At 46.4% G+C, this 16,408-nt stretch overlaps 1 protein-coding gene across 4 annotated transcripts in view; it reads right to left on the bottom strand.

Moving 5' to 3' along the window:
* Positions 1–16,408, bottom strand: part of ASAP3 (ArfGAP with SH3 domain, ankyrin repeat and PH domain 3) — a 46,316-nt gene that overhangs the window by 18,627 nt on the left and 11,281 nt on the right. For 2 of the 4 annotated variants that reach the window (XM_077150821.1, XM_077150822.1), the window contains exons 2-4: positions 4,684–4,756; positions 4,460–4,605; positions 957–1,031 (exon numbers count right to left, since the gene is read on the bottom strand). In XM_077150821.1, the coding sequence (XP_077006936.1) occupies positions 957–1,031; positions 4,460–4,605; positions 4,684–4,756 (294 nt within the window). Of the gene's footprint in view, positions 1–206; positions 875–956; positions 1,032–4,459; positions 4,606–4,683; positions 4,757–7,102; positions 7,770–16,408 lie in introns of those variants that run through there. The other 2 variants (XM_077150824.1, XM_077150825.1) reach the window with 2 other exon arrangements.

Genomic DNA, 16,408 nt, shown 5'->3' with positions numbered 1-16,408 from the left:
TGCTCAGGGCCAAGCCCCTTTCCCCATCTGACCTTTCCCTTCCCTCAGCTTCAGTCAGGTTTGGTGGGCCCTGGCCTGGAGTATGGGGAGATGATGGCTCCTCAGAAGACAGAGATCAGCCAGGAGAATGAGGAGCACGAAGGTCAAATCTTTCTCCTCATTTATCCCACTGTTTTCTCCTGCCTGGTGCCACATCATCCTCTTACCAGGAAGAAGGGTGCAGATAAGAAGCATGCATGGAGAGGTTGAGAAGTCTACCCAAGGCCACACAGGAAGCCAGGGAGACCTGGCTGACCCCCGGCCCAGCTCACTTCAGCCTCATCCAACCTGGCTGCTCCTTCGGAACAGCCCCAGCTTCCAGGTGCCCCAGTCAGCCAAGTGAAAAAGCTGCCTGTCTGGTTTGGGTGGTTCCCAGGCTGGCGCCCAGCCTAGGGCAAGGGGGAAGCGCTCTGGGGCAAGGACAGCTCCTCCCCTGGGCTTTCTGGGGCAGACTTCCCAGGAAGATTATTCTGCCACCTTCTTCGAGCACCAGTCTGCCTCGTGTCAGGGGCTGCCAGGCGCAGAGAGAACACCCCAGACCTGGGAGTCAGGAGGCCTGGGTTCCCACGCTGGCTCCCCCACTTACTGGCTGTGTAGACTCCCCGAGCCTCAATTTCCTCAACTGCAAAATGGGGGTGGCAGTACCTACAGAACCTACCTCACAGGGAGGTTGTAGGAATCATGAGGACTTCCACATAAGGGGGGCCCCGCACACAGTAGGGGAGCCATCCGAGGCTGACCCCAGAGCCTCCAGGCCTCCCAGGGGTCTGCAATCTGGGGTCAGCCCACTCAACCTGACAGCCCACTCACTTGGTCTTAGCCTCTGCCCAGTTGCCTCCCCTATGATCTCCTGCCCACCTCTTTGTCTCTCCATCCCACCATCCCTGGCCACCTCCATTTCCCGCATGCAAGCTCACCTGTCGCCCGTCCCTCAGCTGCGCCTTCAACAGACTGTCCAAGGGGAAAGAGACAATATTGTTCAGGTTCTGAACCTGAAAAAAGAAAAGAGCCCCCCAAGCCCCAGCCTTGGGTGACCATCTGTCCAGCTCCAAGGGGCTCTGGGTACAGAAAAGCATCAAGAGGCAAGGGAGAACAAGGGAAGTGAAGGAGACAGGGGAGAGAAAGAGATGCGAAGGTAGGAGGGCAGAGGGAAGGAGACAGTGGGTCAGAGCTGGCCTCCCATAATGGCTGTGGCCTCTGCACCCCCTCCTCAACTCTCGAGCTGTACCTCTCCGCTTCAGGAACAGGCCTCAGTCAGGAATGGGCACGTAACTCAATCCAGCCACTCAGGAGCCTCTCTGGAACTTTCTGCCCAAGTCATGGGAAAAAAACTAAGTCTTTCTTTCAGTAAGATGTAAGTCTGAGCCTGCTGATGGCTGTGCCAGTTTGAAAATATTATGTACCCCAGAAAATCCATGCTTTAAACCTAATTCAATCTTGTGGGAGCAGCTGTTTCTTTTAATCTTGATTCAATAATGTAGGTTGGCATCTATCTATCAGACTATGTCCATGGAGATGTGACCCACCCAATTATGGGTGTTAACTTTTGATTAAATGGAGATGTGATTCCACCTATTCTAGGTGGGTCTTAATTAGTTTACCAGAATCCTTTAAAAGAGGAGACATTTTTGGAGAAAGTTTAGAAACAACAGGAACCTACAGAAATGGTAAAGCTGACAGAAACTTCAGAGCAGAGCTGATACAGACACCAACACTTGGGGAACAGAGACATGGATGTTTGGAGATGCTTGAAGACCAGCAGACATCACCATGAGATGTTAAGCAGGCCAAAACCTGGAGAGGGGCTAAGGGAAGCCAAGAGATGAAAGGTAGCCCTAGAGAAGCAAAGTGAGGAAGCCCCGCAGGAACAGAGGCTGAAAGCAGCAGAGCCCAGGAGCAAGGGACCAGCAGATGCCAGGCACATGATTACCCAACTGACAGAGGTGTTCCTGGCCCACCGGCCTTCCTTGAACTAAGGTATCTTTCCTGGGATGCCTTACTTTGAACAATTTTATAGGCTTAGAACCATAAACTTGTAACTTATTAAATTCCTCTTTTTGAAAGCTGGTATATCGCATTCCGGCAGCTTGCAAACTAACACAGTGGTCATCCTGTCTACTGAGCAGAGACAGAAACTATCCAAGAAAAAAGGGAGGTAGCCTAAAGCCATCTGCACCCCTGGATTTGCCTGTTACAGGGACCAATAAATTACCATTTTTCTTTTAATCAACCTATGCTTTTTCATTGCAGCACTAATCATAATAGCCAAGAAGTAGAAACAATCCAAATGTCATCAATGGTTGAATGGATAAATACAATTCAGTATATGCATTCAATGGAATGTTTATTCAGCCATAAAAAGGAGTGAAGTGCTAACATATGCTGAAATATGGATAAACCTTAAAAGCATCCTGTTAAGTGAAAGAATCCTACGCAAAAGGCTACCTATTGTATGATTACATTTCTATGAAATGTTCAGAACATCAAGACAGCAAGTAGATTGATTAGTGGTTTCCATGAGCTGGAGTGGGGAGAACAGAAAGGAGTTGCTGATGGCTATAGGGTTTCTTTTTGGGGTTATAAAAATGTACTGGAATTAGATAACGGTGATGGCTGTACATCTTTATGAATATGCTATAAACCACTCAATTGTATACTTTATCATGTTTTTGGGTTTTTTGGGGGGTGCATGGGCCCAAATCGAACCTGGGTCTCCTGCATGGCAGGCAAGCATTCTACCATTGAACCACCCATGCACCCCCTCAACTGTACACTTTAAAAGGGTGAATATTATGGTGTGTGAATTATTTCTCAATAAAAAGAAATCAATCTAGTTTGAGCTTGATTTCATTTAAGTGTCTACCCAAAGAGGTCTGTCTCATCTACCAATCTACCCTTTGAGGTACGGCTTGGGTCTCCCCTTCTTCAGGAAGCCTTTCGTGTCCACTCCTGCCTCACACTGATCTTCCCTTTCCTGAACATGACAACACTAGGCCTCTGACCCAACCCACTGGGTCCTTGAGTTTGGGCCACGCTGCTGGCATTGCTTGACGTCATTGCACATCACAGTTTTCATCTCCTCCACCAGACTCTGGCGCTCTGAGGCAGTCTGACTCTTTTCTGAGTCTCTACCCCCTGCACAGTGCCCACCCAGGAGACCCTTTGGAAACACCAGTTTGCCTGAAGCAGGGAGGAGAGGTGAAGACAAAGGAGGGCCCTAATTCAGATGAACTCACACATTTTCAAGGCCTCTCCATGCAGTGTGTGAGGTACTGCCAGGCAAAGGGATTCAATAATGATGGATGGCACTTACCAAGTGCTTACTAACAGGCAGACACTTAACTTGCCCAGTCCTCATGACAACTCTACGCGGTAGGTACCATTTTTATTCCAGTTCTACAGATGAGAGAACTGGGGCTCTGGCATGGTCACTGAACTGGCAAAGCAGGGATTTGAAGTGAGGCTAGGCCCAAGGTCTGGGCACTTAAGCATCTAGGAGATGATGCAGCCTCTGCCAGCCAGGAGCTCTGGGCCTCCACGGAAGACACCAGGGAAGACTGGAACCATGAGAGGCTGTCCAAACAGTGTGGAGTGTGGTGGGAGGGAGGCTTTCTTGGGAGGCAGGAGGCCCAGGAAGGTGCTCAGACCCTGCAACCAGACAATCTGGGTTCAAATCCAGCTGTGTGACCTCAGCAAGTTACTTAATCTCTGTGCCCTAGTTTTCTAGCCTGTAAAGTCGGACAGTAGGTATGCCACCCACACAGAGCTGTCCTTGAGGATTAAATGAGCTAATACTCGTAAGTTCTCAGATCCTTCCTTCACATGGAAGGAGCTCTACATGCCTGAGTTTGTATCATGAGATGGACTTAAGGGAGGTGGGACCTGGAGGACAGGGGAAGAGGCAAACCCTAAGAAACTTGGAGCCACAGGTCTAGGTGCCTACTGAGGAGAAGGTGGATTCTAGGATTTGAGGACAAAGCAGATGCGATGAGGAAAGCAGAAGGCAGTGTGAGGAGAGGCGGCAGCAGCCATGAGGGGTAAAGGCGGGAACCTCCGTCTGTCCTTTCCTTCTCCCAAATCTCCTCCAGGGAACTGTCTCTCATGGAGACACTCTCTGCAGGGGGAGAGCCCTCCTCTGCTCCTGAGTAGTCACCACAGAAGAGGAAGAGGAGGCTGAGGAAGAGAGAGCAAGAAGGGGAGGAATTGCGTGAGAAATCACAGGAAGGCGAAGAATGTGAGGGATGGGTCAGAGCTGGAAAAGGGACCTCAGGTCATAGGTCAGAGGTTAAAGGAGACTACAGGTCAAGGGCAAACCAGAAGAAGGGAGGAAACCAATGTTTTCCCAGTCAGGTTCTGAGGACCACTGGATGTACCCCGAGCCGGGGCTAATGGCTGGGTGAGGAAGGTGTGGAGGCCTCACCAGGTTCTTGAAGAGTGCGGCCATCTCGCGGGTGAACACAGCCAGATTCAGGAAGCCTGTGGACAGCTCATGGCTGTTTTGGGACAGGTGGCTGTTGCCCAAGGACTCCACAGCCTCTCGGTACTGCTCCTCATTCTCCACATGACCTGGGGTGGTAGAGAAAGAATCTAGAGTTGGCTCCAGGATGGAGCAGGGGAAGAGGCTGCCTGGCCAAGCTCACTCACCAAGTCCGGAGCTGTGAATCGCCCGTACAGACTTCTTTATTTTCTGCAGGATGGCTTGGTCTCCTTCCAGGCTCTGGAAGCAAATGTGGACAGAGGTTCAGGGATGCTGAGCTGGGCAGGGGATGCTTTCCCCAGAAACTCCAATCCACCATCCATATCCTCCAAATGCAGCAGTTTGGAGTTCCAAAGTTTTTGGAACTTCTCCCTAGGGTCCCGCTGCATCCCTCATCAAGCATAAACACCCCAGCTTCTTCTACCCCAGCCACACAAGAAACCACAGGCCAATATCGCCATCCCAGAACAACCAACAACTTTTCTCCCCAGCTCCAATGCAGGCCAAATCAATACAGCAATTCACAGTGGGACACGCTAGATTTGGGTTTGAATCCCAGTTCCAACACTAACTAGGGGGACAATCTAGACAAATTTGTTAACTTCTCTAAGCTTCACGTGCCTTGCCTGAAAAATGGGGATGAAACCATGGACTCATGGAGTTTCTGAGAGGACTGATATTCTGCCAAATGTGTACAAAATGCTCAACAAAAGGCCTGAAGAGAGAACACGGACAATTCTATATTTCCCCAAAACATATGGGGAAACATTGGTTAAACATTCACATGGGGCGGGCCATGGTGGCTCAGCAGGCAGTGTTCTCGCCTGCCATGCCGGAGACCTGGGTTTGATTCCCGGTGCCTGGCCATACAGAAAAAAAAAACCCAAAAATACATTCATGTGAGGATGGGGAGGAGGAAGCTGGGATACCCTAGGTGGGCAGTAAAGGATTAGAGGATTCAGATACCCAGGCCTGAGGCGAGGAGAGAGGAGGGAGGGAGCACAGTCCACTCCCACTGGGGGGAATTGGTGAGATAACATCAGACAACCCCAAAGTCCAGAGGTTGCAGAGAAAAGGGAATGGCCAGAAGATGGTGACGGCAAGAAACAGGACTCACATATCCCACGTGGTTCCGCAGAGCTGGGAAACTTCCCAGACACACTCTTTCTTTCAATGGAGTTTGGAGGTTGCCCTTGCGAACACACAGTTAACTCGGGAATTACAGAATGCCAGGGCTGGAAGGGGCCCATAGATCCAAAGACAAACAGACAAGGAACCAGAGATGAAGCGAGGAGAGGGCCTCGCCCAGGGTCAAATGCAAGGCAGCAGCTGAGCAGGGCTCCCAAGGGATGCCCCAGCACAGTGCTCCTTCCACCACGCTGCAGCCCCACCCTGACCTCAACACCCACCGATTCTGTCTAAAACAGGATCAGAGTTTGACTTCCAAAAAAGAGCTACTTCAACGTGACAAGAGTTAGCAGGCACATTTGGGATGAGGTCTGCCAAGATTCCAATTGCTATTTGCAGGAGGACACACGTGGGGCAGATGTCAGAGGCAATGAGGAGTGCCCTTGGGAAGCATCTGGAGACCCATGGCTCTGGTGCTGAGGCCCAGCTCCACTACTCAGATGCTATGTGATCCCAGATAAGTTGCCTCTTCTCTCTGAGCTTTCTGATTCCCCATCTGTAAAATGGGGGAAATAATGCTGACCCATGAGGGTTGCTATAGGATTCTACAAATGAGATGATGCATGTAAAGGATGTGCTCCAGGCACACAGTGTGTCCTCAGTGACAACACTCATGGTGATTGTCAGCAGCTGCTCCTAATGCCAGAAAGGTCTGTCAAATTCTCAGTACTTTTTGAACAGGTGCTAGAACTCTCTGTTCTACTCCATTGGTCTATGCATCCATCCTTGTGCCAGTGCCACACTGTTTTGACTGCCGCATAAATATACTTGGAACCTAACGTTCTCCATCCTGGGTATGAACTCGAGATACTTTCAGGCCTGAGACTTCCCAGGGCTAAAGAAAGGGCAAGTACTCAGGGATTGGGAAGGGGGCCAAATATGAGTTGGCTAAAGAACCAGGACACTTCTTACCAGAGAGACAAACACAAGAAGAGAGAAAATGGACATCTTTATGGTTCCCAAAAACCCAGAAGGAAATAAATGTTCACCAAATCCCACCATTTATATCATAAGTGATAACACCGACCCATTATGGTGCAATGGGGGGCTCAAAGATTTAAGCTAAAGGAATATAGTTTTAAGGGGGAAATTCTGACCTCAGCCCGGGGAAGGGAAGGCATTTTGGGGAAGAGCAGGGTTTTCAGACCCCTGTACTGACGGTACCACAGCATGAGTCAGGAGGTGAAATTCTAGCCCCAGTCCCCCTATCCCCCAAACTATCTCCTTGGGTGATACGGGCCCAAACAATTCTCTGAGCACCTCTTCTTTTAAATGGGAAAAAAATAAAGATGAGAAGGAAAATCTATTCTCTGCTTAACTCAGTTATTGTGACACTTATCAACTACAGCAGCATGTGGCAAGATTTGAGACACTTGGAGTATATAATTATGATCTTACTGTGGTTTGTTTCCTGTTGACTCTGGATTCAGGTGGTCCATGGATCAGCAGAGCAGGAACTCCTGGAAACTTGCTAGAAATGAAAATTCTCAAGCCCTACCTCAGACTGCAGAATCACAAAATCTGGATTTTGTGGGGCCAGGCAATCTGTTTTCACAAGCCCTTCCAGATGATTCAAATGCAATCTGAGAACCACGGGTCTAACTCTATCCTTCAGAGGGTCAGTACATCATCAATGGTGAAGTGTGGGGCTGGCCTCAAATGGCCTAGCCTTGAATCCCAGCTCCATCAGTTACTTGCTGGGTGACTGTTCTGTGCCTCAGTTTCCCCCAGGTGAAATGAGGATAACAGTTCCTAGAACACAGGGTTGTGGGGACAATGAAATGAATTCTCATAGGTAAAGTGCTTAGGATACTGTCTATTATTAGAAAGCTGATACTGTTATCTATTTCAAAATACTGAATTTAGTTTGGGAATTTCTCAACTTTCTGTGAGCTAATTAAAGACACTCCCTCCCCTACCCGCAGTGTTCGTGCTCAGCAAGACATGGGCTCACAGGTGCAGAGGGGCCACAGTGAAACCTCTGGCCCTGGAGCAGTCACATACTGCAGGATGTTACGTGCCCATTGCCTGCTCTGTGCCAGGCCTATTATTCGTCCCCCGCAGCTACCCTGGGTGGGGAGCATCACCCCGGTTTTACAGCTGAAGACATGCGTCCAGGCCCACACAGCCCCGGGAAGTGGCAGAACCATAATTTAAACCCAGGTTTGGCCAAATCCAAAGCCAATGTTCTTTTCACACCCCCGTGCTGCCCTTCAAAGATTAGGGGACACAACTTCACTGATCCTGGAACTGGAGCTGCCTCTGAACTCTACCAGCTTAACCACATCTCCTCACCACTCCCTCAAACTCAACGATCAGAGGGAGACCTGACCAAAAGAAACAAGGGCAGTGGCAGTGGGGGGGTCCCAAACTACAAACACTCAGAGGGCTGTCCTACTAAAAAGAAATTAGATTTGTTCAGGTTGCTCCTGGACAGATCTCCCAGGACTGAGAGGTGGAAACTAAGGGGAGAGAAACAGATTACAACTCAAACAGAGGAAGAATTTCCTAGGGAAGAATAAGCTACCCCTTGGAAGGCCTGAGCTCCCCATAACTTAAAGTAGTCAAAGACTTCAGGTGCTGGAGAATAATTTGGGCACTCGAATTGGGATTATAACTGACGGCCACTTAGATTTCTTTCTTCAAAGCTACGAGTTTGAATGGCTCTATGCAATAGCCTGGGCAGGCTCTGGACAAAGGCGGATGAAACACAAAAGCAGGGACATGTCTGAACTTGGAAAGCCAGAGTCCTGCAGGCAGCCTTGTGTGGTCTGCCCTTGACAAAGCCTGAATTCCAGCTGCTGGCACTGCCCATGCCTTTGTGCCCCCCACCACTGCCTTAATACACACAAGCACATGCACACACATGCACACACACACACACCATGCTCTGGCTCTCTGGTTCGTATTCTCTGCAGGAAAAACCCACAGATGGAAGCACTAGGGCAATGCCAGCTGCCCAGCCTGGAAGGGCCCTTTACATATTTCCCTTCTGGGTCAGGATCCATCAATAGGACCCATTCTTCATTCCTGTGATTTCTCAGAACCAGCTGTGGTTACCATGGTGATTCAGCCAAGGATATAGGGGGCAGAGCTTCTGGTAGCCAAAGCCTCAGGAGCTGCAGATTAAACTTCACCATTAGACATTCACTCCTTTGGACTACGATAGCTAAGGCATAGATGCCCATTACAGACATCATTAATCGATCACATTATTTTCCCCACTGACCTTGGGTTTGGCTCACCCTTTTGCTCACACTGCTTTTCATGCAACCTCTACCAATTCCACTAGAGTTGGCACAGGAGAGGAAAGTATCCTTTATTTGGACCATTACATTGTTCCTTGAGAGACTAAATCCCAGAATATTAGATAATCTAATATTACTTCCTCATCTTACAGACTGCAAAACAAAGACTCAGTGCAGTTTCTTGCACCAGGTCTCTGTGGAAATGCAAACATACAGAGGAAAAAATATGAACCAAAACTTGTACAGGGCTTTACAGTGTGTGAAGCAGTTTGTCACCACCATTTAAAACTCACAGCATTCCAATGAGGCAGCTATTGTTTTATTTCCATCTGGTCAATGAATCTGTGAGGCTCAGAGCAGTCAGGAAAGTTGCCTGGGTTCACACAGCCAAAAGGTGGCCAAGATGGACCTGAACCCAAAACACTGATTCTAACTCTCTTGTTCATTTCCAGCTGTTCAGCCCCAAATTTTAGAAGTGCATGGAGTTACTATCAGGGTCCTCTAGCATGCTTATATTAAGCACTACAGATAAAAATTTTTAAATGTCTCACAGCCCCAATCTTGGGGTTTGTTCATATGAAACTTAACCCTGCAAAGGATAGGCTAAGCCTACTTAAAATTAGGCCAGAGTCACCCCCCCCCCCAAGAGAACGTCTTTTGTTGCTCAGATGTGGCCTCTCTCTCTCAGCTAACACAATATGCAAAATCACTGCCCTCCCCCTGTCTATGTGGGACATGACTCCCAGGGGTCTAAACTTCCCTGGCAACATGGGACAGAATTTCCAGAATGAGCTGGGACTCAGCACCAAGGGATTGAGAAAATCTTCTCGACCAAAAGGGGGAAGAGAGAAATGAGATAAAATAAAGTATCAATGGCCGAGAGATTCCAGAGTCAAGAGGTTATCCTGGAGGTTATTCTTATGCATTATATAGATATCATCTTTTAGTTAATATGTAATGGAGAGGCTGGGGGGAGCTGCCTGAAAATGTGAGCTGTGTTCCAATAGCCATGTTTCTTGAAGAGGATTGTATAATGATATAGCTTTCGCAATGTGACTGTGTGATTGTGAAAACCTTGTGTCTGATGCTCCTTTTATCTACCTTATCGACAGATGAGTAAAACATATGGATGAAAAATAAACAAATAGTAGGGGGAACAAATGTTAAATTTAGTAGATTGAAATGCTAGTGATCAATGAAAGGGAGGGGTAAGGGGTATGGTATGTATGAATTTTTTCTGTTTTCTTTTTATTTCTTTTTCTGAATTGATGCAAATGTTCTAAGAAATGATCATGATGATGAATATACAAAAAAAAAAAAAAAAGTCTCACAACATGGGCTTGACCAAATTCCAAAAAAGAACACAGCTGCTATGATCAGTAAGCTAAAGAAACCTTTAAAAGCATTCTTGAATTTGTGGTAGTTTTTGGTCATTACCCATTTTCTCAATCCATGAATACAAAAGTACAAAAGTGATGGGGAGGTCAATGACTTCTGACATTTATCTGGCTCTTTTGACCTTTGACTCTGATGGCCACAAAGAAGATTAAATTATAGATGCTATATATTCATTGTAATAATTAAAATAATATATTTTAATCAGCAAACCAAGTTACACTTAAAACATTTAATAAAATGGTACAAAAATTTTAAAAAGGGGGCTTCTTTCTAGATGTGACTGCCAATTTATAGGAAATTCAGAAGATGGAGAAACTTGTTAAACTACACCTGGGGATGCAATAGTAAGCACAATCAGAACCATGTGAAACTACAGAACAAACAACACCAGTTTCTTTAAAAAATGAGCTGGGAAAAAAAAAAACTTGGAGAGAGAACCTTAAAAGAGATTATCAACTAATCCTGAAACCAGAGGGACCAGTCTCTCCAAGATTATCAACTAACTACATCCCCCTATCCTTTATTACCAACACCCCTTTCAATATGAAAAAGCCAGAGTGGGTATTTCCCAAAGATCCCTATAGATCGGAAGAAGGATCAAGGGAGAAGGAGAAGTTATAACAGAGAAAACAGGATTTAACAAATGAGCATGACTGCTCAATCACTATACTGATATTTCCTTTAGCTTTCAGCGTTTGGAGCAGCTAGAAGGAAAAATCTGAAACAGTGGAATGGTAGCCCATAACAAACTCTGAAATCTGTAACTTTACTCGTTGAAGTGCATTTTGAAAATTATTGCTTTTTCTTTCTTTTCTTTGCATGTATGTCATATTTCACAATAAAAAATGTTGAAAAAAATTTTTAAAAAGATATATCAATGAATGGGAATACAAGGACCTTACTTCAATTCTGATTTTAAAAAGCAAACTGTAGAGAAAAGTTATGGACAATTATACAACAACTGGAAATTTGAAGACGACTGGGTAATTGATGATTTAGGATGACTGTTAATGCTCTGAGGTACGATAATGCTATTTTTTTTAGTTATGTGAACATAACTAAACTTTTAAAGAGACATATCGAAATATTTAAGAATGAAATGATGTGATGTTTGGGATTTGCTTCAAAATAATATGAGAGTCAGAGAAGTAGGTGAGGGTGGGACAGGGCAGGACAGGGTGATAGGTAAATGGAGGTTTGTCATGCTATTTTATTTCTGTTAATACTCCAAATACTCCACAATAAGAAAAAAAGTGGGAGCGGGTAGGTGAGAAAAATATGATTGACAAAATTAGATACTTTTTAAAGCTGGGTGATTCTACAAAGACAAGTGTTGTCATAGTCATAAAAGTTGGGAACCACTGCTCTAAGTCATCTGAAACTAGTTCTGTACACCTTATCACACTGAACTGGCCCCTCTACAGTGGTCAGCTTTCTGGGCTTGGCTTTCAAGAGAGGGATGGGATGGGAGGGAGTGGGGCATGGGAAAAGTCAGCCTGTGGCAGGTCAGAGGGTCCTGGGGCCCAGAACCAAGGGAGAGCAAAGGGCCAGCTGGGAGGGTGTTAGAGGGAGGTGGGAATGGGCTAAGGTAGCATCTGCCGGCTAAAGGAATCCCTCCCCCAGCACTTTGGGCATTTGCCCAAGCTCACACAAATAGTAAGAGGAAGAACTTAGACTCAAACCCAGGAAGTCTGGCTCCATGAGTCCAAGCTCTTTTTTTTTTTTTTTTTAACATAACAACATATAAACACAAACATTCTTACCACATGATCATTCCATTCTTGGTATATAATCAATAATTCACAGTATCATCACATAGTTGTATATTCATCTCCATGATCAATTCTTAGAACATTTACATCAATTCAGAAAAAGAAACAAAAAAAAAAAGGAAAGAACTCATACATACCACAACTCTTACCCCTCCTTCTCATTGACTGCTAGTATTTCCATCTATCCAATATATTGTAGCCTTTGCTTCCCCTATTTTTTTTCTATATCCCTTACCACTCCCTTTCATTGATCACCAGCATTTCAATCCACTAAATTTATTTTAATATTTGTTCCCCCTATTATTTATTTATTTTTAATCTATATGTTTTACTCATCTGTCCATACTGTAGTAAAAGAAGCATCAGACACAAGGTTTTCACAATCACACAGTCACAATGTGAAAGCTATATCATTATACAATCATCTCCAAGAAACATGGCTACTGGTACACAGCTCTACATTTTCAGGCAGTTTCCTCCAGCCTCTCTGTTACGCCTTAACTAAAAAGGTGATATCCGTTTAATGCATAAGAATAACCTCCAGGATAACTTATCGACTCTGTTTGGAATCTTTCAGCCATTGACACTTTACTTTGTCTCATTTCTCTCTTCCCCCTTTTCGGTTGAGAAGGTTTTCTCAATCCCTTGGTGCTGAGTCCCAGCTCATTCTAGGATTTCTGGTCCACGTTGCAAAGGAAGGTCCACACCCCTGGGAGTCATGTCCCACGTACACAGAGGGAGGGCGGTGAGTTTGCTTGTCATGTTGGCTGGAGAGAGAGGCCATATCTGAGCAACAACAGAGGTTCTCTAGGAGTGAGAGTCCAAGCTTTTGACCAAACCCTCTCAATTTGATCCTGCCAGTGATGGGGAGCTCTTAGAGGGTCGTGAGCAAGAGAGGAGCGATTTGATAAAGTTCTGTGGTGGAAGGATAAACTCTGGCAGAGCTGCAGACCCATGTCCAAGTGGAAGAAAGGGGGTAAGGCCTTGTCCCCCAAGACACAGTGAGGTAACTGGGAGCATAGCACAGCTCTGTCCTTCAAAGCAGGTCCTCAAACAGGAAGGACTCCAATTCCAAGCTCCCAATGAGTCTACTCATTAAATCAACTTGTTGTGGGTTCGCTTTTGGGCAAGTACTTCATGCTCATCACCTCATTTAATTCTCCCACCAACCCTGGGAAGCTGTTATTATCCCCCACTACACCCCATTTTACCAACGAGGACACTGAGGTTGGAAGAGGTTAGATGACTTGCTCAAGGTCACGCAGGTAGCTAAGAAGTGGAAAGCTGCCTGCCTCCAGAGCTCTCATGCAAACCATGAGGTAAATCCTACTTCTCAGAGCCTCATTTACCCTCTTAAGGACTGCTGTGAAGGTAAAACTAGGTAACATGTTTTTTTCTAACGATGGGAGCTCAGACATCTTTTTTTTTTTTAATATTTTTATTGAGATAGATATCTTCACATACCATATAGTGCATCTAAAGTATCAATGGCTCATGATATCATCACATAGTTGTGCATTAGTCACTAAGATCATTTTTAGAACATCTGAATCACTCCAGAAAAAGAAATAAAAAAAGAAAAAACTCATACCCCTTACCCTTTATCACCCCCCACCAGGAATTGCAATCTATCCAATTTTTTTTTTTTTAACCCTTATCCACATCCTTTTATTTATTTATTTTTGGGTCCTTATTGCTTTCCTCACCTGGACATACCCTGGATAAAGGGAGCATCAGACACAAGCTTTTCACAATCATACAGTCATACTGTAAAAGTTATTTAGTTATACAATTGTCTTCAAGAAGCAAAGCCACTAAATACAGTTCAACAGTTTCAGGTATTTCCTTCTAGCTATTCTAATACACTAAAAACTAAAAAGGGATATCTATATCATACATAAAAATAACCTCCAGAACAACCTCTTGATTTTATTTGAAATCCCTCAGACACTGCAACTTTATTTTGCCTCATTTCTCTCTTCCCTTTTAAGAAGGCTTTTTCAAAACCATGATGCCAGGTCCCAGCTCATTCCCAGAAGTCATGTCCCACATTGCCAGGGAGATTTACACCCCTGGGGGTCATGTCCCATGTTGTGTGTGTGGAGGGGGAGGCAGTGAGTTAACCTGTGGATTTGGTTTACAGAGAGAGGCCACATCTGAGCCATGAAAGAGGTTCTCTGGGGGTGACTCTCATGCATAATCCTAAATAGGCTTAGCCTACCCCTTTGCAGGAATAAGTTTCATAGGGGCAAGCCCCAAGACTGAGGGCTTGGCCTATTAAATTGGTTGTCCCCAATGCTTGCAAGAATATCAGGAATTCCCCAAATGGGGAAATCTAAGATTCTCCTCCTTTCTCCCCAGTCCCTCATGGGGACTTTTGCAAATACTTTTTTATTCTCTGCCCAGATTACTCTGGGATATATCAGGGTATCATACTAACCTGTACAAACCCACAAGCTCTCACTCCCTATTCAAGACCATGTAATTACCACGTTTGAATAAACTGACATACAAGTTAAATCAGATAGTGTGCTACCCAAAGTATAAATTTTGCACCATGTAAACGTCTCTTCCTTTGGTCAAACACAGAAGTTGAAGTTTTAAAATATAAGCTCAGGCATCCTGGAAGGGCATGCAGAAAACACTGAGGGGAAGGGGCTTCTAGTGTGCACAGCATGAGGTGTAACGCCAAGAACTTGGCCGAGAAGGTGGGGGCGAGGGATGGGACTGAATTTTAGGCCTAGCTCTGTTATTAGCCCCTCTGTGAGCCTCTGAGCAAGCTCCTTCATCCAGTGCCTCAGTTTCCCCATCTGTAGAGTTTAGCGTTTTCAGACAGGAACTCTGAATCCCTTTCTAAGTCAACACTCTGGGACTTGGGATGGAAGCTAATCACACTCTGCAAGGCACCTCCAACATCAGCTGCCCACTCAGCAGCAAATGAGAGGAATAAAAGTCTCCAAATGGTTTTCATTTGGTGAACCCCCCTATCACCAGCTTTGCCTGTCCACAGCCTCGGCAGCGCCTACCCTACAATGCCTGGGAGGCAGGACCCAGAGCCCCAGCCCTTGTTCCGCCCCAGACCCACGGGGTGACCTTGCTCAGTCTCCTTCCTTCCCTAGGCCTCCAACTTGTCTGGAATGAAAGGGGCTGGGCGACGACATGGAAGGCTCCTGCCAGCTCTGACATTTATTATTTCAGGATTCCTCTCGCTGTTTTCTTTCCTGCACTGCTGGAGCCATGACTGGCTGGGGCCCCCTTCATGGGGCCTCCCTAGACATCTCCCAGCCCGGGCGTCTGTCCAGCCTCAGCAGCTCAGCCTCTCAGGCTGCCTCTTGCACAGTGGTGGGGAGGGAGAGGGAGTGCAGGAAGGGAGCTGCAGACTCCGCAAATCCGAACTGTCCTGGCTGGGATTTTACTCCGGAGACTGCTCAGCAGCGGTGAGCTACAGGAGCAAGAATTCTACTGGACCGACCACCGAACCTTCCTGCCAGGCCCCTGGCCCCAAGTCCCAAATTCTCCTGACTCCTGGGGAGCGTCACACCTGGCCTCTAAGCCAGAACAGCAAAGGGTCAGGTCACTCACCCCCTGACCTGGACAAGTCTACCCTGCTCCCCCATGGGCTGGACATCCACCACTTAAACACCAGCCCTGTGGCACTCTTTGCAATTTCATCAGTTCGCCAGGCTGTTTTCAGTCCTCGACCTTTGCTCACACAGCTTTCTCTTCCTAGAGAGTCCTTCCCCCCTTCTGCCTAGTAAACACTTCATCTTTCCTGATTCGTCCTCTTCCCACCGTTTCTGATCCCTCTTGCCTTTATGCTGTCCTGTGCCCAATGGGGCTTTTATCTGAAGGCTCTGATTTACCACCCATCGACTTCTCTACAGGGGCTGAAAACCCAAGAAGGGTGGGGGTGGGGGGGTTATCTCATTCAACTTTTGTATCCACAATGCCCAGCAGAGATCCCGGTACATAGATGCCAATCAGCATTTGTGGAATGAATGAATGAATGAATATGAACAAGACCCTTTGGGAACACAGAAAAAGCAACAGAAGTTAAGAGCTCAGGCTTTCACATCACACTGTCCCAAAGGCCAAATTCTGGTTCCAGTTCTCTTAGCTGTGTGACCTGGAGCAAGTGACTTAGCCTCTCTGAGCCTCTGTGAGGATGGAATGCAATCAGGCACTGAAGAACACAGATAGGGCTCCATATCAGCTATCCCGCCCAGCAGACATCTTCTCTGCATCCCCAGGCCCTCAGACACACCCCTAGGCTACCCAAGGAATCA

This window comes from Tamandua tetradactyla, chromosome 2 (genome assembly GCF_023851605.1).
Source record: "Tamandua tetradactyla isolate mTamTet1 chromosome 2, mTamTet1.pri, whole genome shotgun sequence".
NCBI lineage: Eukaryota > Metazoa > Chordata > Mammalia > Pilosa > Myrmecophagidae > Tamandua > Tamandua tetradactyla.
The sequence above is the reverse complement of the archived record's forward strand: the minus strand, read 5'-3'. Positions and strand labels throughout refer to the sequence as shown.